Below are 22914 nucleotides of genomic sequence, written 5' to 3' on the forward strand. Positions count from 1 at the left end.
GGAGGCCGATGATTACTAAGAGAGGGAGGGGGTTCTTTCGCGACACGCAAAGAGTCGGCGTATCTAACTCCTTCAGCTGAGACGGCCAATGCTTCAAGTTCAGAGAAGGTTTGCGGGCACGCCGAGAAACACAAATATGACCTATAGCATGGTGAAATTCCTTCTACAATAGCCTGTACAATCTGATCTTCAGGAAAATGAAGGGCAAACACCCTAGTATAGAGTTTAATATCTTGGATGAAGTCTGCTAAGTTTTCATCCAAACGCTGTACACGATAATAGTACTTCTGAATAAGGGAGGACCTGGCCCTAGCCGGGATGAAGTTAGCTAGCAAGTGGGCGTGGAAATCCTCAATAGATGATTGCTCGGCAATGGCTCTTACTATTTTGTCTGAGAGAATACCAATTGCATAGGGATAGATGATTTGCAAAATCTGACATGGGGAAAGAGAAAACACAAGGGCATGATCCTGAAATTCAACCAAAAATCTTAAAAATGAAATTACGTCACTGGTGGTATTAACGGAAATCTTAGAGATACCTCTGAGCAACATTGCCAATGGATGAGGCAAGCTGCTAAACCCGGGTGACATAGTAGGTAAAGGTTTCAATGGCAAGGAAGTTAATTCAGAACGTATATTATTCAACGATGCACGGCGTTCAGACTCGTTGTCCAATGGGGCAGAGATAGTTTGAGCGGCAACGGTTATCCTATTGGCTTCTCCCTTAGGAGGCTCTTCCTCGCTACCTACATTCATCGTGGTGGGTTGATCAATTTTGGGAGCAACTTCCCCAGTTAACAATTGAGTGACCTTGCTAGATAATTCAGAAATGTTTCAAGGAACGTACTAGCTTCCTTCCTCTGAACGTCATTCAACTTCAGAGACAACAGATCATTAACTCTATTTGAAAAATGATATAGCCTGGCTTGCACACGCTTAATTTGATTAGGAGAAGGATCATTTTCGTCAAAAAAACTAACTACCGATGCTAGCCCAGTAGTATTCTCGGTGATCGTGGAAAGAGAGTCGTCAATTTCTTTCTCTCCCAAATTGGGGATGGAAATGGGCAAATCAAGGGACTCTCTAAGCTTGTTGGTGTCTATCGCAACCGTGCCTCCAGATTGCACATTTCTGATAGTTAACTCATAGATCAACTCCTCCTTGCGCAAATAGTTAAGATGGAGAACATCGCGAGGGCCGGGCATGATGACAGAACAATTTTGAAACAGGAAAGATCAAAAATTCCAGCAACTGAGAAAATTGTTAGAGTTTGAATCAAAGCAATGTTTAGCCGTCAAAAGGGGCTAAATTGAGACCCATTCAACCACGCTCTGCTACCACTTGTTACCGTGTTTTTGCGGTAGTTAGAGGTGAAAGAAGGTGCGGGTGTGAACGGGTCTCAAGCTACGAAATTAGAGTGCATGTAAAATTAACAAGGTTATATTTTCTTTTCAAAATAAAGAAATAACACGAAAGACAGGTACAGAGTAGCAAGGCAATAAAAATACAATTACAATATTTACAGGATTTGGGCTTTGAGCCCCAGCCTCACAATTCTTGAGCAATTAGCCCAATTTTACCCCAAACATAAGTTTCAACAGAGGGGCAGAAAACCCCATTCATGCCTAAGAGCACTTGCCCCAAATTACACAGTAAGGCCTCCTTGAGGCGCGCAGAAAACAAAATTTTCGGGAAAAGAGCAACTTGCTCTCAAAATTCAGGCCTGTCAAAGGCCACACCTAATTCCACTTTCAAGCTGTCCTCTAGAAGAGAAAGTTCACACTTATTACTACCGGTAAAACAAAAATACATCAAAAGTGGCACAGTTCAAAAACTTCAAACTTTCCACGTACTGACATCTTCTGAGAAACTTGAAAATTAATACCGTCAATAAAGTTCAGACTTCCTCCAGCAGAGGAGTTTCAATTGGCGCACATTTTAAATTAGCGGCGTGGAGGTGTACCGCCCGGTACAATAATAATAATAATAATAATAATAATTGTTACGGAGTATTGTGGATGTGCAGAGGTGAAAGAAGGTGCTGGGGTGAACAGGTCTCAAAATACGAAATTAAAGTTAATTTAACAAGGTTATATTTTCTTTGCAAAATCAAGAAATAACAAGAGTGGCAGGTACAGAGTAGCAAAGCAACCAAGCGAAAATGTACAATTACAGTGTTACAGGATTTGGGCTCCGAGAGCCTGACACGTAATTCTTGAGCAATGAGCTCAACTTTACTATATACAAGATTCAACAACGGGGCAGAAGACCCCAATCATGCCCTGGAGCTCTGGCTCCCAATTACATAGTAAAGCCTCCTCGAGGCACGCAGAAACAAATTTTAAGAAAGACCAACCCGCTCTTAAGTTCAAGCCTATCAAAGGCCACACCAAACTCCACTTTCAAGCTATCCTCCAAGTACATGAAAACAGGGGTAAAAATACCCAACCTACTGAGGCCTATGAAGTAAAGAAACAGGTCAATTACAAGGCCTCTAAAAATACCAACTTGAGAGGAGGCGTTCTTGCACTCCTAATACACTTTATTTAAAACCTACTTGGTGCTAGGCCTCTAATGCAAGGGCTAATCCCATACTAAAGAGGTGACTTATAGAAGGAGACAATTTACATTACATTAAGGAAGAAACGGTTGTGAAAATAAGTTCACCTCAACGCAATATGAGTGGGAGCTCGAGAGGGTTAAGCACTCTCTATCCCAATATGTAGTTTAAAAAGATAGAATTGGTACCAAGTGTCTTTACATTTTAGGGAAAGTTACATGGTAAAAAGGCTTCGGACCTGCCCCGAGAGTTAAACTGCTGAGCTAGCAAGAAAAGAAGTTATTAGACGGCCATTACCTGGTGGTTGAACTGCTGCCCGAAGAAAGAGGCGCTTCCCGCCCCCTGCTACATATATTACACACTGATAGATGTTACTGAAGTGGCGCGGAGACCCGAAAATCAGCAGTTTGCATACCCTCATGGAAAGTTCGAGGCGTTTCAGGAATGAGAACACCCTCCCACAAGAATTTTATTGGCTAACAACGAAAACCCCTACACTAGATGAAGAAGAAACACATTATTGGTGGAAAATGAATTACAGAAATTCCTTATTGGTCAAATTCAAAACTGGCGGAAAGAAAGGGTTAATATTACCAACTTAAACAATAACTGAAAGAAATTTAACAAAGAACAAACTTATGAATTCAAAATTTCTCCAAAAAACACAGTTCTTTCACTTCGCACTAGGGTGCATGATTGTAGTCCTTCAGTAGTGCCATCTGGAAGAGAATGTCCACACTTCTTACTACAGGCAAAACAAAAATACATCGAAAACGACCCAGTTCAGAAACTTCAAAATTTACAAGTATGGACATCTTCTGAGAAACTTGAGAATTAACACAGTAGATAAAGTTCAGACTTCCTCCAGTAGAGGAGTTTCAACTGGCGCAAAGTTTGAATTAGCGGCGTGGAGGTGTACCACCCGGTACAGACCTCCCCCCCCCCTGAAAAGTTCCTCCACAGAAGAACATAAACTTTTGTTTCAAAATAAGGTCCAAGTTATGATATAGAAGTTAATTGCGGAAGTATTTGCCAACAAGTTTTCTTAAAATGATTGGATCCAGTTTCAAAATTCTTTATAGTTACTTTAGATGTAAAGTATTTATGCTGTAGAAGTTGAATTCAGAAGGAAACTTTTAGTTTTTAAAGTTGAGGAAAAATTTTCTAAATCCACCAGATATTGCAGTTGGATTCAAAACTGTAGTAATTGTTGATATTAAATGTCCATGTAGCTGATTGAGTACATTCAAGGTTGATTAAGTTAGACGGCCAGACCGGCCACTGCTGCTTGTGTCCAGAGGAGGCCGCTCGGACCCCTCAAGTACCCTGAGATACCGCTCGCCCGCACTATGAGAGGAGTAGTGAAGTTGAAGTACGCCGCGCCCGCGGCGAACACACAGGTCGCGGGCGAGTTGCAGGTTGTACGCCGCACATCAGCCTTGGCCGGGAGGAGGACTCCGGCTTGCCGTACACTGGTTGGCCTCACTGGAGAGGGGCGGGCCCTTACCCCACCTCAGTGGCGGTACGACGCCGCGCTGCTGCGGGGGCACTGAAACATTAAAGCTCGGCGGCAGAATTAATTGGACCAGAATGATTTTAGGGTACATTCATTGTGGTGGAACTGAGGGGCCAGCGGCGTAGAAATATTTATTTCATTTAAAAGCCACTGTGTGTTGTGGAGCAGGAGACGGGAGCGTGGTAATGGCCGTGGTAAGGACAGGATGGCAGTTTAACTGGTCGGGGAGGGTTTACAATAAATGGTTACACACAAAGGAAACATTCCAAGGGCAGAAGGCCTAAAAAGTGAAACCCCTCAAACTAAAATATAACCTTCATATTTCTTTCAAAATTATATGAAGCAAGTTAACACAGAAATTACACCGGTTTCACCTGTGACAGGTGAACCCTAAATATCCTCTCAGTGGCTGGATTGCTTAGCAATAAGGTAACGGGAGTAAGGAAATCGAGAATAGTACACGGCCCATGAAATCTGGGGGCAAGCTTACCCGCGGGAACACAATTCTTGACCATCACCTGGTCGCCTACCTTCAAATTGGTGGGTCTCCGTCCACGATCATATCTTTCCCTAACCTTTCCATGAGACACTTTAAGATTGGCTTTAGCCTTCTTCCAAAGATCTTTAATATTATCTGGATCTATTGTCTCGGGTAGAATGTCACTCAGAGACCAGAGGTTAGAGAGCGGCGAGTTGGGAACAAACTTGAACATTAAAGAAGCGGGAGTAAACTTATTGAGATTCATGAACAGCCGAGTTCAAAGCGAAAGCTAACCAATGAGGGACGTGTCCCACCTAGAATGATCTTCATGATGATAGGCAATAAGCGCGGACCTGAGATTACGATTAACCCGTTCAGCCAGAGATGGTTGAGGGTAATAAGCAGAAGGTGTCACATGAGAGATGGACGGGTCAAAACAGAATTTACGAAATAGATTAGATGTGAAAGCCTTAGAATTATCAGACACAATATATTGACACGGACCTAAAGAAGCAAAGATTGAATTTAGACAAGTAATGGTGAACTGAGCGGTAGCCAGCTTAGTCGGAAATAACCAGGAAAATCTTGTAAAACCATCTACACATACAAAGATGAACTTGTTTGCATTTCCCTTTGACTGGGGGAAGGGTCCTACATAATCAATATATAGGCGTTCCACTGGGCGCGAAGCCTGATGAGAAGACAAAAGGCCTACCTTGGTGGACATGGTTGGTTTACTAAGCAAACAAGATTTACAAGCCTTTACTAGTTCACGGATTTCACCGTCCATACCTTTCCAGATGAACCTTTCACGAATCTTTTCACGAGTTTTAAAGATGCCTAGATGCCCCCCAAATGGGGTCTCATGATAGTACTTAAAGATCATAGGTACAAGAACAGCTGGAACGACAACTTTCATCAACTTATCATGCCTCGAAGGGCAACATAAAACACCATTCCTCAGTACATAAGGGACGACGTGTTCCCCAGAAGAAAGGGTTTCCATTATCGGAGCCAGCGTCGGATCTTCACGTTGGTATTTCTCAATGTCCCTAAAGAGCATGGGAGCATCTGTTAAGATGGCATTAACCTCAGATAGTATGGACTCGGGAGGGGATGAACTATCGACCGGTTCATGGGTCTCAACGTCGTTGGAAAACATACGGCTGAGTCCGTCTGCAACAACATTTTCAGTACCTCTGATATGCCTAACGTCAAATTGGAATGCCGAAATTCGGATAGCCCACCGGGGTATACGACCAGTACGACGCGGCCTACCTAAGACCCAGCTTAAGGCTTGATTATCAGTCTCCAAGTCGAATTTGACATGTTCCAGATAGAGACGGAACTTTTCTAAGGCAAATAAGACTGCCAAACCTTCGAGCTTATAGATGGAATACTTGGCTTCTTGAACCGATAGAGTCCTAGAGGCATAGGCGATGGGTCGCCTCCCTAGTTCAGTCTCTTGAAGAAGGACTGCAGCTACCGCCGACGACGACGCATCGGTTTGGACGATGAATTTTTTCGAGAAATCAGGCATAGCAAGGACAGGGGCATTACAGAGAGCTAATTTAAGATCTTCAAAAGCGGCTTGTTGAGAAGGTCCCCACTCAAATTTGATGCCTTTCCTACGGAGAAGGTTCAAGGGCGCCGCTCTCTTAGCGAAGTTAGGCATAAACTTCCTGAAGAAATTCACCATACCAATGAACCTGGCGATACCTTTGATGTCCTTGGGAGGTTTAAAATCACGGATGGCCTGTGTTCTAGAATGATCGACCGCAACACCATCGGGCGAGACAATATGACCTAGGAATGACACTGAAGGTTTAGCGAAGGGGACCTTGGACAACTTCACAGTTAACCCAGCCCTACGAAGGCGATTGAGAGCTTCTCGCAGATGATCTAGATGTTCTTCAAAAGTCTCCGAAAATACGACGACATCATCAAGATAGTGATACAAGTACTCGAATTTGATGTTGGAGAAGACCCTATCTAGCAGCCTAGTGAGTACAGCTGCTCCCGAGGTTAGCCCGAAAGGCACGCGGTTGTATTCATACAAATTCCAATCCGTGGCAAACGCTGTAAGGTGTTTAGACTCTTCAGCTAGGGGAATTTGATCATAGGCCTGATTCAAATCCAAGATGGTGAAGAATTTAGCTTTACGAAACCATGAAAAACAAGAATGAAGGTCAGGAAGGGGCACAGATTGTAACACCACCTTCCGATTGAGAGCCCTATAATCAATGACAGGCCTGAAGCCACCTTGGGGTTTCGGAACTAGAAAAATAGGCGACGAATACGCCGACTTAGAGGCCCTAATAATACCATCCTTTAAGATTTGATCAAATGATTTCTTTCAGTGCCTTCATTATAGGTGGAAATAGCCTATACGGTGGAAAACGGACAGGAATCGAATCCGTGACATCAATTTTGTATTGAATAAGGTCAGTAACACCAAGAGTATCAGAGAACACCTCTGGAAACGACTGACACAACTTATGAATACTGTCAGCCTGCTCCTCAGGTAGATGTCTAAGGTCTAACAAGATCTCATCCTGGGTAGGCGAAATAGATGAACATGATGCAGAATTACATTTCAATAAGGGGATTACAATTAGACGCAAATTTGAAAGTGCACGACCTACTCTGAAGATCGAGCACAAGACCAGTGTGAGAAATGAAGTCAGCTCCCACTATATGGGGCAAGACAAGTGCTTGGCCACAAACAATTTAACTTTCCAAGTAAATTTAAAAATACGAATTTTGACATATAAGGAGCCTAAAATTTCTAATGGAGAAGAATTAGCCGAAACATATTGAACAGGAGATGAGCAATAGTCAGGAAGTTTACAAATAGATTTCAATTTCGAATACCATTGAGCCGAAATAATTGAACAAACACTGCCTGAATCTAAAAGCGGTTACAGGTTCATTATTTAACTCAATTTTGAGAAAAGGCACAGGTTCGGGGGTATCCGCCGCAATCCTAAGACATTCTTTGGGGCATTCAAAATATAAATTTGAAGACTGAATTTTCCCTGAATTTTCGACCTGTTTACCAGGGGCTGAGCCTCGGGAAGCTGGGTTAGTGGACTCAGCCGAAGCCACTAGTCACTTTTGATTGTTGTTGGAAGTTGCACCCGAAGTTGAGCAAGTGGGGGGTGCTGTTGGTGTTAGGGCAGTTCTTGGCAATATGGGAGAACAAGCCGCATTTAAAACAGCCTTGTGATGAACCTGCTCCACTATTTGTCCTACTCGATTTCATCAATGGACATTTATTGCGAAGATGATCAGGCGACCCGCAAGCATAACATTTACGGGGTGTGACTGGTCGGCGAGGTGGAGGCCGAGGATTACTAAAAGAAGGAGGGGGTTCTTTCGCGACACGCAAGGAATCGGCGTATCTAACTCCTTCAGCCGATACAGCCATAGCTTCTAGCTCAGCGAAAGTTTGCGGGCGCGACGCGAAACACAAGTATGATCGGTAAGGTGGTGAAATACCTTCTACAATAGCCTGTACAATCTGATCTTCCGGAAAATGAACAGCAAACACCCTGGTATAGAATTTAATGTCTTGTATGAAATCAGCAAGATTCTCATCCAGTCTTTGTACTCGATAATAGTACTTCTGAATCAGAGATGACCTAGCACGAGCAGGAATGAAATTTGCAAGAAGGTGTGCATGAAAATCTTCAATAGATGACTGTTCAGCAATGGCTCTTACTATTTTGTCTGAGAGACCACCAATTGCATAGGGATAGATGATTTGCAAAATCTGACAAGCAGAAAGAGAAAAAACGAGGGCATGATCCTGAAACTCAACCAAAAACCTTAAGAATGAAATTACGTCACTTGTAGAGTTAACCGAAACCTTAGAAATACCTCTAAGCAACATAGCCAATGGATGGGGTAAACTGCTGAAACCAGGAGACGTAGTAGGAAGGGGCCTAAGTGGCGGAGAAGCAGATTCAGAAGGAGCATTATTTAACACGAATGGTGGAATGGACTTGCGACGATCTGACATAGTTTCTGATGGGGCAGATGTACGTTGGGTAGTCGCCTCAGTATTACTTCCTTCCTCTTTCGAGGAATCCTCCCCACTAACAATATTTACTACCATAGGTTGGTCGACTTTAGGGATAGCAGGTCCAGATAACAACTGACTTACTTTACTAGATATTTCGGACAAGTTTTCAGCAAGGGCACTAGCTTCCTTACCCTGAATGTCATTTAACTTCAGAGACTATAGATCACACACCCTATTATAAAAGTGGTAAAACCTAGCTTGTACTCTTTTAAGTTGATTAGGAGATGGATCACTTACTTCAAAAAAGCTAACTACAGATGCTAGCTCAGTAGTATTGTTATTGATCGTGGAGAGAGCATCGTCAATCTCTTTTTCTCCTAAAGTCGGGATGGTAATAGGTAAATCAAGGGAATCTTTTAGCTTATTGGAGTCGACTGCAACCGTGCCTCCAGATGGAACGTTTCTGAGAGATAGTTCATAAATTAATTCCTCTTTACGCAAATAGAAAGGATGAAGAACCTCGCGAGGGCCGGACATGCTGACAAAACAATTTTGAAAAACGAAAAGGAAAAGTCCAGCAACAGAGAAAATTGTTAGAGTTCAAAAGTAAAGCAATGTTTAGCCGTCAAAAGGGGCTAAATTGAGACCAATTCAACCACGCTCTGCTACCACTTGTTACGGAGTATTGCGGATGTGCAGAGGTGAAAGAAGGTGCTGGGGTGAACAGGTCTCAAAATACGAAATTAAAGTTAATTTAACAAGGTTATATTTTCTTTGCAAAATCAAGAAATAACAAGAGTGGCAGGTACAGAGTAGCAAAGCAACCAAGCAAAAATGTACAATTACAGTGTTACAGGATTTGGGCTCCGAGAGCCAGACACGTAATTCTTGAGCAATGAGCTCAACTTTACTATATACAAGATTCAACAACGGGGCAGAAGACCCCAATCATGCCCTGGAGCTCTGGCTCCCAATTACACAGTAAAGCCTCCTCGAGGCACGCAGAAACAAATTTTAAGAAAGAGCAACCCGCTCTTAAGTTCAAGCCTATCAAAGGCCACACCAAACTCCACTTTCAAGCTGTCCTCCAAGTACATGAAAACAGGGGTAAAAATACCCAACCTACTGAGGCCTATTAAGTAAAGAAACAGGTCAATTACAAGGCCTCTAAAATACCAACTTGAGACGAGGCGTTCTTGCACTCCTACTACACTTTATTTAAAACCTACTTGGTGCTAGGCCTCTAATGCAAGGGCTAATCCCATACTAAAGAGGTGACTTATAGAAGGAGACAATTTACATTACATTAAGGAAGAAACGGTTGTGAAAATAAGTTCACCTCAACGCCATATGAGTGGGAGCTCGAGAGGGTTAAGCACTCTCTATCCCAATATGTAGTTTAAAAAGATAGAATTGGTACCAAGTGTCTTTACATTTTAGGGAAAGTTACATGGTAAAAAGGCTTCGGACCTGCCCCGAGAGTTAAACTGCTGAGCTAGCAAGAAAATAAGTTATTAAACGGCCATTACCTGGTGGTTGAACTGCTGCCCGAAGAAATAGGCGCTTCCCGCCCCCTGCTACATATATTACACACTGATAGATGTTACTGAAGTGGCGCGGAGACCCGAAAATCAGCAGTTTGCATACCTTCGTGGAAAGTTCGAGGCGTTTCAGGAATGAGAACAGCCTCCCACAAAAATTTCATTGGCTAACAACGAAAACCCCTACACTAGATGAAGAAGAAACACATTATTGGTGGAAAATTAATTACAGAAATTCCTTATTGGTCAAATTCAAAACTGGTGTTTCAGAAGCACAAAGCCAGAAATAACCTGACGAGGGGTAGAATTATTGATCTTCCACCCGCACCGGTTGGGTCAGATTCACGACTAGGCGTGAATAATACGTCCATGGGGCCTCCATGCTGGTAGTAGAAAAAAACACCTCGCTCGTTTCAACAACAATTCTCGCCAGGGAGGTGCGCAACAAGTTAGGGCAAAGCAAGGAAATTCAAGTTTCCTTCGGTAGAGGGCAGCTCACGGTCAAAACATACTTTCTAGTCGTGGTTAGGTAAAATTCAAATGAGCAGAGCCACAAACTCAAACGTAGAAAATGCGAGTAGTTCGCGACTTTAAATCGCATTAAAAATAACATTAGTCCACATCTTGATGAAAGGTATTTGAAAATGAACTTCTACCGGAAATAAAATCCTGGTCCAAAATTCTTTATAAGGGGAGCTTTTTTATGTTAGTTCTGTCATGGTCTCCCGTCCAGAAACCACACGTACACTCCTACAATATGACACTCATACTGCGGTGGTCTAGAAATAGTTTAAATTTTGGTGAAGTACGGTAGTTCACAAGAGAAGACCACTCACCGGTGTTAAGATCATTTTCACGTATTGCTATAAGCTGATTAGTTCACGTCCTAGAAACACCAAAATACATATGTATATGCCAATTATTGTTAGTGTCATTTAACCCAAAACTTAAGAAGGTTTTTGTACCACACTAGCCTCCAAACCGAAGATGTCGATCAGTAGTTCACATATGGTTTATAAATGCCATCACCATCACACCTCGAGATTATCTCCAAACCTTTACCATATTACCTCTTCACTAGAACATGCTCCCAATAATCAATAGCAGAATTACCTATCAGACAGTTTACATATCCAAATATAGAAATTATGATATTCTCAAATAAAAAAAACAATTTGATTTATCGAGTTCCCATTTCCCTACAAAGAAATGCAGTCCTCCTGTTCAATTTTTAGGATTAAATTAACATTTAAATTGTCTCCCCCTTTCGTCCCTCTTTTAGTATGGGATTAGCCTCTGTGTCATCGGGCCTTGAGCCACAGTTAGGTTCTCGTCTTTCCAGAATGTTCTTTTGGCCTGTTTTGTGTAACCTTCTCGGTTTATTCTTAAGGCCATGTAGTATGGGTAATTATGCCCCTGTTTATTCCTTATAGCGTAACCGTGTGTACGTTTGAGTTCCCTTTGGGGACAGCACTTAAGTATATGTGGAACTTTGTAATGGTTAAGCCCAGCATGGGGCGACCGGTGTATGAAACCTAGATTGCCTCTGTCGTGTTTGTGGAGCTGTGATAACTGTGCTCTACCTGTCAGGAGCAATGGTTTCTGAAACTGAGAGTTCTGTACCTGACTTGTTGGAGCCGACGAGCTCGTTGTTATGAAAATATTTCAACTGTTCCCTCTGAATTTTAAAAAAGGAAATAAATAAAATGCCCACATGTTGTTAAAGTGAATGTTTGCTCCCGAGTCGAACGATTCAAGCCAGGTTCTTGATCTTCACGTGTAACATGCCTGTGGCGTGGAAAGTAAGTAACGCCGCCCTCCTCTTTCCTTGCCGAGATCTCCAGCTTTTGTTATATTCTATATATTTTATAGAATAAATGACAAATTTTATAATTCACAATAACAGAGTGAAAACGACGGTGTCAACATCAAACTGCTTTAGTCTCACTTACCTCTACCCTGAGCTCCGTAGTCACCGCCAAGAACGGCTCTATGGGGTCCTCGTCCTCCAACTGCAACACATCATGGTGGCATTAGTTTCATAAGTCACATACAAGCATAATTTGATAGCGTGGACTTCATAACCGCCTGGAAGTGAGTCTACAAGGCACGTCCCATGCAGGTTAAGCCACTTGCTCAGGAATTCATTACCCAATTCCATCAAATTACTCGCTCTGATTTTTAAGAAAGGAAAACAAATAAACTTTCGAAGTTTTGTTAAAGTAAATTTTACCCGCTGTTCCAACATGTTCCTAAAATTTTCAGTGAGGTTCAAGTCAGGTGATTTTTCAGGCCAATCGAGATGTAATACGGTGGGGGAGTGTTCATATAACCAGTCACATGTGTGTGTCCAGCCCGATATTGTCATCCTGAAATATCGGAGTATCAATAGCATACTCATCATGGAGATGTTGACTGATCATCGAGACCATGGTAGTGATCGGACCAGCTTCAACTTGACCTTGCACATATCCAGGAATACATGCTGCATTTCGTCCTGCCACATTACTGTCCATGTTCAATTACTCGTAGCCCACTGAAGACGCGCAGCTTGTGCGAGCAGTGACATTCACTGACTGCAGCTTCACAAGCCGTGAAACGCGTCTCCGGTCCCTCTTTCTCCGACCACAACTTTGACGTCGTGTTTCGTGGCCATGTGTTGCAACACTCCGCTATTGCCCATTTCTGTCACATCCTTACCCATACTGATGTACCATCAATGTCGCCACTGTTTTATGCTCACGTAGGGGCAGTGCGCATGCGGTTGAGCACGCCTTGTGCGGGGGCAATAGGGTGAGTGTGAGCTTAGTAGCCTCGTCACTGGTTTACAAACAAGTACCACATGTAAATACAACTGAAATGCAGTTTTCATAAAGAATATCAACTTCCGGTTCCCACTTTGCCGACATTCTACAAAAGTTCCAGAGAACGTACTACAACCTCCGGGCAAAAGAACAAATGCCGACTGGTCTCCATCTCGTCCCTCCCTTGAACTCTTCTCTCGTAGTCAGATTGCTTTGCCTGCCCTTAACACGTAACACTGATACATAAAAATTGATTCGTTCGTAATGTAGTTCTTTTACACTTCTTTCCACATACAATATTCGCTAAGCGTCGACCATTCTGGACCTTAACATTTTCAGACGATCTTGCCCGAGATAGTGCAACATACAACTGGGCATGACTGGCATGACTGTATACTGTTTCGGATAAATAGAGCCGCAACTTTTCAGGAGTTTGTCCCTGCCATAAAGAGGGCGTCTGTGCGTACGTCGAATGTTTTCTCCAAGGTCTATATACACAACATTTCCATGTTACATATAGGCGAGTTTCGGATTATAAAAATGTCTTTAAGAGCACAAAAGTTGTTAAAATTAGTTTTATTTGCCTCGGATTACATGTAATGAATAGCTTTCCTATAACCTGCGAATTATGATATACTGATAAGGTATCTATTTTGCCATCTATAAGAACTCGCGTGTCATAATTTCCGAACAGTCTTACTAGAGTGGAGTGAGCCCAACCCCGTTCCAGTGTCTCTCGCTAGATGGTACTTGAAAAAGTCACAAGGTGCATTATTGTGCATGTTTCCATCTCCTTGAGCTCTCAGCACGTATAAAAAGAATTAATTACATTAACCTGTGTTTTCGTAATAGTAGCGTTGAACGACGTGAGGTGATCTTTTCTGCTCGTCCGACTGTATGGCAGAGCCACCTAGCTGAGCAGATGGAAATGATAGCGTCGTTTGTCAACTCGTGAATGTCTACAATGACTAGTGTGGCAGTTGTTTTGGATTGTTTGTTGATCGTTAAGACCTCCCTTGCTGTGCTGATAAACTGAAGGAAGAAGAAATGCTGCTGGAGATCGACCCAGGTTAAACCAATCGCCGGTCGGCCTTATGCCGAAAAGCCTTAAATTTTATTTTATTTTAAAAGTTTCCTGGAAATTCTTAATCTCAAGGAGAAATGAGGTGATCAATTCAACCTGGAGTCCAACTGTGGACGAATTTTTCTGGATATGGGCTTCTAAATTATGTTTTGTTGTGCTGGATTACTTCGAATAATGAAATTACGTTTGGAAAGTTACGATATTGTGTTTCGGTCACCATTATCTAGTAGATTTGTTTTAAGTTCATTTGGGGTTTGGTCTGATGTAATATTTTGAGAATAATCTTGGTTGAGCGACCATTTCTAAAACTGTTAAAATTATGTGTTGTTTGTTAAAATGTACGTATTGTACTGGGTCGTGAGAATCTATGCAACTCGTTAACTGTAATATCATGAAAGTCTATACAGTTATTATATGAAGAGTAATTTAACCAGAATTTTCTTAATTATGGTTTGATTTACTAAGCTCCGAGCTCGGGTGTAAATTAATAAGCCGTAGAATTGTTTCATTTGACTAACTCAGTTTGTTTGAGCAGCCATGTTCCTTTCGGGTGTCTCATGGCTACTCTTAGTAGAAATATTTGTGGATGTGTACTACACTCATTCTGACCGCTTCATTATTGCTTTTCAGCATATGAAGTGAGAACAAGAGAAATATTTGTGGGCTGGTGAATGCCAAATGTGCCGGTGTAGAGTCGTTCTCTGCATAACTCATGGGTAAATATAATGTGTTCCTGGAGAGTTTGCCGCTTGGAGATCGCTTGAATTACCTTCGGATTTTGATACTCTGAGACTTGTTCTCGTGGAACTTAATCTTGCTGACCATTGCATTGCGGATGCCTTTTTTCGCTTGAGATAGCCATAAGAAACTGTTTTCGGCTCCCAAATTCTAAATCAAGTGTGATCTAAGATCACAGAATTGTAAATAAAATACATCTCGGTTATCATGATAATTGATCAATGGGTTGTAAACCTCAGTAATTATACTTTAGCATCATCTGTTTGATGTGTAGTTTAGAAGTGGGGTGTGTAAAAAATATTATTTCTATTGAACTGACCTTAAAGATTGAATTTGAGTTTAAGTGAACTCGTGATTATTTTCTTTTCTTTTGGACCTTAAGATAGTCTGGAAAACTCATTAATTCATTTGAACTTATTGAAGTTATTACTTTATCATTTACAGTTTTCTTATTTAGGTCAGTTTATTTGAATTATTTTCTTCTGATGGTTCATCCAACCTCTTGGGTCTTGTTCGCTCACACGTATTTTTGGACTGTGAAGGTAAGTTTTTGAAAATGTTCTCATTTCTGTTTGACCTTGGTCGCGTAACAACTATCGCTTGAATAGCAGGAAATTACGTGATAATTCTTACGTGTACCAAAGCTAGTGTCCACTAGCAGCAGCTAAAGCCTAATGTTATGCTGATTATTGTGCAATGCCCGGTTGAGGAGCATGGCTGTACAGCACAGTCACGCTTACGTGTACCAAAGCTAGTTTTCAAGAGTAAGAGCTAAGGAGGCGGAGTGTTGAATTTAACCATAATCGACGAGGAAGGCGGGAATCATTTCGCACTCGGCACTTGGTAGTGCTAATAACGAACTGTTGCCAGTAGCTCCGAAAATTAGGATGGGCCTATTGCCTTTTATGTGCATACAATCTCATTCCAGATATGTATGAATATTTTTGCAAAAATCTGCAAGCTGTTGTAGCAGAAACATCATGCACAATTAGTCCCTAACAAAGACTTAAAAAGGTGGTCTCACAGTGCAGTTGGTTAGGTTTCAAGGTTATTATTTTCCAAACTACACAGAATCGAAAAGGTAAAAATTATAACAATCGGTAATAATTTTTACAGAAGGCGCTTATCTCTCCAAATGGCCTGACCTATAAACTTGCAGACATCTCTACTTCTTGTGCTGTTCACTGACAACAATCTCAAGATTTCAGTTCCTTCTTTTAGCTCGTTTTAAGGAGTAAAAGTAACATATAACTTAAAAAATACGTGTAACTTGAAGTTGAAGCAATAACATCGTAACTTGATTCATGCAGTTGGCTGTTCACACATCTCCAATGAAGAACACATTCCAGTTCAGTAATATCGCAGTAACACCCTTCTTGGGGCAAAACAAACTAGCCAGTAAATGTATTCCATAAAACCTGCTCTCCTCGGCAAGACCTGTACACTACATGTGACACGTCCTTTCACTTACTCTTCAAATAAAGAAGACTCTGGGCTTAAGTAATAATACTTAACATTCTCTGTTCCTCTGTTACCGCTTTCAAAAATCCCCATCTCATATGATCCGAATTTAGTGAGGGATATTTCCAATACATCCACGGGGTAGTTACAGCTATCCTCAGTTATTTTCAACTTTCTTCACTGTCTTAATTTCTCCGTATGTATGTGAGTGCTTTCCTTCCCCCGAGTGATATTATGCACTATTCCCTCCGCTATCTGTGATTTTGCCGTTTAAGTCATATAGCGTACCTGGAACTTATTTAGAGTCAGTGTATAGGTTGCGACACATTTGACAGTTTCTATGGCCGTTGAAATACGAGCTGCCCTTGGGAAATCATCGTTCTAAACTTAAAGGTACCACTCCACCTGTAGGGCGTGGGGCGGTGCAGGTAAAACTGAGCTGCTTTCAATAATCTCGTTTTACGTCCCAATGATACCGAAGACAAGGAGGAGCTGTATTTTCTCGAGCGACATCTCTTGACATGCCATCGAAGTGAGGCACTGCCGATCGTGAGCCAATCCTCCGCTTTCAGAAGATTAAGCGGTACCGTTTAATTCAAACATCGTTAGGTTGATCCAATAAAGCTGGTAGAACTGATTTAGACGGGAAAGCCGCACTGCTGTCAGCAGGACGAACTACAGATTGCTCAGCAGACGGCGACTGGAGATAGTGCAAGACTTGCAATTGTTAGAAAATTAAGCTCAACCCCCAAGTGAAGCTCGTTCCATGAAGTGAAAGGCAGCGGAGGTCCTCTCATCGATTACCTCGATGTAGTTCTCAGATGAACACAGGAACTGCTATTCCTATGGCAGAATTCACTGAATCCCATAGTTCATCACCAAAAGGGACAGATGCCTTCAGTCCGTGAGATCTTTCAATCGTACATTCAAACTGCCCGCATGTGTAGGAGGTGAAGCCATTCTGGACCCACAAGATCGTCACTGGGGCAACTACGACCTGTCATCAACGGGCACGTGTCTGCTGCATACTGAGTTCAAATAACGTTTGTGAGTACGTTAATTCCGTTTGTTTGTGCCATACACGCATTTATCGTCATGGTAATGCTTATGAAATGCCGCCTATTTAGTGGAAGTCCCGTGGTGGGGAGAAGAGTGACAGTGTAACTGACCAGCACGAGTGAAGGAAACATGTAATGCACTGCAAATTCCTGAGCGAAGAATGGAGTCTAATGCGAGTTATTCGCTGGGGAACGGTACGCGACATGAACTTTGGTTGCAGTGTGAAATTATTCCATCCCTTAGAGATAAAGCAGCGTGGGAACGTGGTATGTGTCCGGAGAGGAAGGGCCTCACTTATATCACAGTAGGTAGCTAATAGTTCAACTGATGTAGGTGAGGTAAATGATTTTATTATATTTTTAATAATTAGTAAGGAGGCCGTAGTGATGATGATGTTTGTAGCTAGCTCATTGGCCCCTAATGGTACGAGCTGCAAAGAAATTAAAACTAAAACTTCAAAATGTATCCACTGACTAGAATGAGAGTACGACGAAACAATCAATGGATCCTGTTGAGCGCGGCAACAACTCTCCTCGGTTATCATATGTATTGGTTCTTATATGCTTATTTCTTGTTATTGCATGTTGTCCGGTTAGTGTTATTAGCTGCCATCGTCGGGGCCCCGGGTTCGATTCCCAGTACTGCCAGAGGAGGGCTGGTATGCGGTTAAAATGGCACATACACCTCAGCTGTGCCTGAAAAGACCTGCACCACCTCAGGTCGCCTACAAGCGTCAAATCAAAAGACCTGCAACATGCCTCTCCACCTGCACTGTTTCTGTGATGTCTGGGCGATTACCTGGGTTCCAGGTGGCTTAGACCACGGTAGATTCATTGCTTTTCGGAATGGAAATTAATAGGTACGGTCTTATCTCCTATGTATCTGTGTTAGCGTACACTTGAATCCGTGGGTATACGGGGTCCGTCGCGCTACATAAACATATGCCATCAAATGGTCTTCGGACCTCGGTATTGAGTATCTCAATTCAAACGTAACATTCTCAAAGTTTGCCCAGAGCTGCGTTCAGGTACGTGATGAACTGTTTTATGGCACACCGACCAATACACTCTCGTAGCTCCCCTCCCCTGCTATAATTGTTGTAACAACGAGTGGTACTTTGAGATGATCGCAAGTACACTCGGCCGACTTGTTTCCTCCTTTGTCCCGGCACTAGGACGTTCATGATGCGCACAACACATCATGCACATTAAAGATGAACATGAACGTCTACTGTGACGCACTTACATCTAGAGTGAGGAGACTCCCATTACAGAAGTTGCCATGAATAATGGCAAGGGCAGGATGGCATCGCGGCAGTTAGCTGGAAGATCAAAGAACACGGTTCTTTAACAAGTGCCTTGACAATGCCACCTGGTGGACCAGTATTTCAGTGCCAATCTGGAACAGGAAAGGTGCCTGTACCTTATCCTTCTCGTTGAGCGTGTTGGTAGCTGTGTCCACATAACTTCCTAAAGCCATTCGAGCGGACGTGGTTCATCACCAGTTATCGGTATCGGTCAGCCGTTCGACTTGTGACTGTCTCCCTCTAGTGACAGACCTTAACAACGTGTCCGCAAAGGCTGGATGTATTCGTATTCTAAGACTGTGGCACCCTCACATGGTTCGAGCTGCCTGTGCGGTCGAAAAATGAAATTGTATCTTTATTTCTATTCTTAATATCGAACATGGGTGCCTTTTGAAGAAAATAACGACGGCTCGCTGGATGGCTTCAAAGTGGCTACTTTGAGGGTAAATAATCCGAAGATATCGAAATTTGTCTGCAACAACCCTTGTAATAGCAACAATTCTTATTTGGAAATTAAAGAATTTTTTCAAACTTTTCAGATTTGAATATCATTTATAGTGAGAAAAATAGTTCAAAGTCATGAAGCGGTTCTTGTTGTGAGCAGTAGCGGTGACGCTCAGGCTGTACATCTGATACACCGCCCAATAGCTCGACTACCAGACACGAGCAGATGCTAAGATGGGAAGAGGACAAGGCTCGTGAGATCTCTGCTCACATGAACACCTGCTGGCACCATCGACCGGATAAAGTGGAAGGGAAAACGCCAAGGAAGAAGAAGATTACTCCCGGCCAGTGAAATCCTAACCATTTCAAACGGTAGATGTGCCGTTACGGGGCACTTTAGGCTGCACTGCATTAGTTCTTCAACTTCACTGCACTATGTTGTTCTTCCCCCTCCCCACCCCACCCCACCCCAACCCAACTCGCACACACTTCTTCTCTCTCCATCTTCATCTCTGTTCTGTTCTCTTGTCACTACGAGTCTTATTTTCTTCCACCGTATTCCACGAGTTTGCTGTCTCCTTGAAGCGCAGTGAGCCACTTACACCTCGTGTGTTACAGGGCGAAAGAGTTTCCTGCCCTGAAAGCATAAATGTACTAATAAATACGAAAGATTGATCAATGTGAGTTCATACACAATAACATGAATATATATTTTTTACGTCGCACCGACACAGATATGGCGACGACGCAGTGGGAAGAAAGAGGACATGCCTTTACTTAAGCTACAGCCCCAGCATTTGTGTGGTGTGAAAACGGGAAACCACGGAAGACCATCTTCAGGGATGCGGGCAGTAGGGCTCGAACTCACAGCTGCGCGCCCGAAATAATGTTGGGAATTGTGATTATGATGATAAGAAATGCTGTCCGTAGCGTAGGTCTGAGAAGAGCTGCCCTTCCTGTCGCCAAGCTCAAGCGAGGAGCTAATGGAGAAGGAGGTGTGAGTGTTTGACCGTGTGGCACAATCGTCGTCTTTAACGTGTATTTCCACTCAGAGATGATACCAACTCTATTTGTAACTGACACAAGTAGTTCATTACTTGCCAAACGAGAGTCAAGTCCGGCCTTCTGCGCTGTAGAGGAAAACACGCCCGCCTGTCCCACGGCAGCCCCGGGTCAGGGGTTTTAATTGTAATGATTAATATCCCTGACCTTGGGACTGGGTGTTTGTGACGTCCTTAATCTTCCTTTCCTCACACACAACTACCGCCATTCCAATTACACGCAGGTTCGTACAATGTGGTGCCACTAGGGGCAATGATCCACACAGGTCGACGCCACGAACAAATAGCATTTTTTTAAACGATGGCCAATGAAGTTATCTTTTTTTTTCCTAGGAAGGTCCCAGATGAATTTCATTTCAGCTTTTGTAGACATCCCTTACTTTCTATTTCCATTTTCTGGGTGTTGGCTCACAACAAACCAAACACGAACTATTTCCGCAGTATCATTTGAGCCTCTAATTTTGAGGTATGTTAGAAAATGGGCCTAATGTTAAAAACTAATTGGAATCACTTCACAATAATTCAAATTAACACAGATATAAAAAGTGTGCATATTTTGAACGATATCATTAATGTGAAACTTGTCAGTGACTGCGAGAACAGTACGGGTCGAGTTCCTGCCACGTTTGTCTTCACTGCAGCGAGTGATGCCATTTTTGTAGGTCTTTCAAAAAACTTCAAATTTCAGGCTTCTTGAAATACAAGAACTATTTTCACCTGGTAAATGGGTCAGAAAAATTTCAATACTGCCTCCAATAGGTACAAGTCCTTCAAAGTGAGCGACAAGGTGTAAAAATGTACCTCATTTGTACGTGAGGGCAGCTCAACTTTACACTCAAAAGCAATCACTACAATCATTAACTTTTTGCAATGTCTTAATAATTTGCAATTTATCAAACGAAAATATTTAAAATGAAACGTGCAACATTACAAAACACTAGAGGGAGCCTCAGATCTGGGAATGGGGCATCCGACCAGACTTTAAAAGGTGAAATCATCTTTCCTAGCACTCAAATGAAAATAGAATTTTAACAAGAACAACAACAACAACAACAACAACAACAACAACGTTCTCCAGTTGATTAGTGAACTGACGTATGTGACCCGTGGGACAAACTTACCAAGGCATGCTGGGACCACATCGGCTCCTTCTTCACCTTGAGATACTCCATGGCGATCACTGGGGCTCGAACACTGGAATCAAACAGTCTGATATCAACACTTCTGTTGACAGATCTATGACATGAAGGAAGTCACTGACAAGAAGGGTTGTCAATGTATCTCTGAAGCGAGTGATATTTATCATCTATTAGCAATTCCGGTGCACTGTTGCTAACAATAAGGAACAATCCAATTCACCCCTTCCTCTGCGACAAGCATAAACAGGTCTTCTAAGAGATTAGTAAGCCTGCACTAGTCGAACATTAAAACGTTCCCTACATAACAATTACATATATATTATATTTAATTATCTAACAAATTATAAGTATGTCAAATTTATGAAGCCGCAATTAACGTCAGATATATTTATATTCAATTATGTAACAGATTCCAAGTATCTACTATACATTGCCATAGTGAAACCCCTGTTTTTTTTTTGTTTGTTTTTTGTACGCAGCGGTTAAGCCCGAGATCTCCACGTACAGTAGTTGTTTAAAAGCTACAAACAGAAAATAAAGTTTTGTAAAGAGGATGCGATTAGACAGTGAAAGTTTATAATATTTCCAAATAAAGCAACATCCAACCATAGTTCGTTAAGCAGAACAAATCAGAATTTCAAGTAGGGTATATAAATGCGAGTGAAGAAGGAAGAACAGAGAATTAGGGGTATTAATGCCGATCAATCGAGAACGATCTTTCGTGACCAAAGGGATACGCTGTTTCTTAGAGTAGGTAATACGCCATATTGTTGAGAATGAATAGTTTTGCTTCGATAACAGCCAAGGAATGCGCCATTCCTGCCAAATTGGTTTTCTGTTTCTTCAGGAAATCTGTTCTACGATAAGGGCTGAAGGCTGTGGCTACTAGGGTGTAACGTGCTCCTGCGATAATCTTCGTATCTACATTTCTACATGCTCCTGCGATAATCTTCGTATCTACGTTTCTACGTGCTCCTGCGATAATCTTCGTATCTACGTTTCTACATGCTCCTGCGATTATCTTCGTATCTACATTTCTACGTGTTCCTGCGATAATCTTCGTATCTACGCTTCTATAGAATCATCTACTTTCTACCTTAATATTCTAACCTGCTTTTGCCATCTACGCTTCTACGTATTAATGGTTTGATGTTATTGACTAAACATGTTGTCCGCTCCTGTAACTTATTGCATACTGACTGTCCTTCTGTATCTACCTTTTACTACCTACGTCATCTGGTACGTCACCAAACCTTCTCGAATCTACTAGGCTCCACTTCCTTACAGATATATAACGGACAGCCTTGCTCATCTGGTCAGTCTGGCATCGACCTTTGTACAGTGACCTCGTGCAGCTTGCCGTGCGATGCGTGTTCTTTTCCGTCCAAATGGAACTCTAAGGGTCGTATTCATGAACGAGACTTTGACTTAGACTTAGACTTAGAAGGCGGTACGTCGCCATTTCCATTTCATGATCGCTACTTGGAGGTAAGTAAACTTACATGGCGACTTTACTTCCAAGTCGCCGATGTTCCGTACTTAAGTAGACTCTGAGATCAGAAAAATAATAAAATGGCAGATATTGCCGATGCAGTTAATTTTGTAGACGAAATTGAAGAGATCCAGGAAATTATTCAGTAGGTACGTTGTGCCAAATCCTCGGCGTATTATAAGAGATGCACGGAACCCAG

The 22914-nt window shown here is 42.3% G+C and overlaps 1 protein-coding gene across 1 annotated transcript in view; it reads right to left on the reverse strand.

Annotated features, from left to right (window-relative positions):
- LOC136886197 (zinc finger protein 436) overlaps positions 1-22914 on the reverse strand; it is a 171189-nt gene that overhangs the window by 95712 nt on the left and 52563 nt on the right. The window contains exons 2-3 of the mRNA XM_067158931.2: positions 21206-21278; positions 12080-12139 (exon numbers count right to left, since the gene is read on the reverse strand). Coding sequence (XP_067015032.2) covers positions 12080-12139; positions 21206-21256 — 111 coding nt within the window. The 5' untranslated portion in view covers positions 21257-21278. The remainder of the gene's footprint in view (positions 1-12079; positions 12140-21205; positions 21279-22914) is intronic.

The sequence above is a fragment of the Anabrus simplex genome, chromosome X, assembly GCF_040414725.1.
Source record: "Anabrus simplex isolate iqAnaSimp1 chromosome X, ASM4041472v1, whole genome shotgun sequence".
NCBI lineage: Eukaryota > Metazoa > Arthropoda > Insecta > Orthoptera > Tettigoniidae > Anabrus > Anabrus simplex.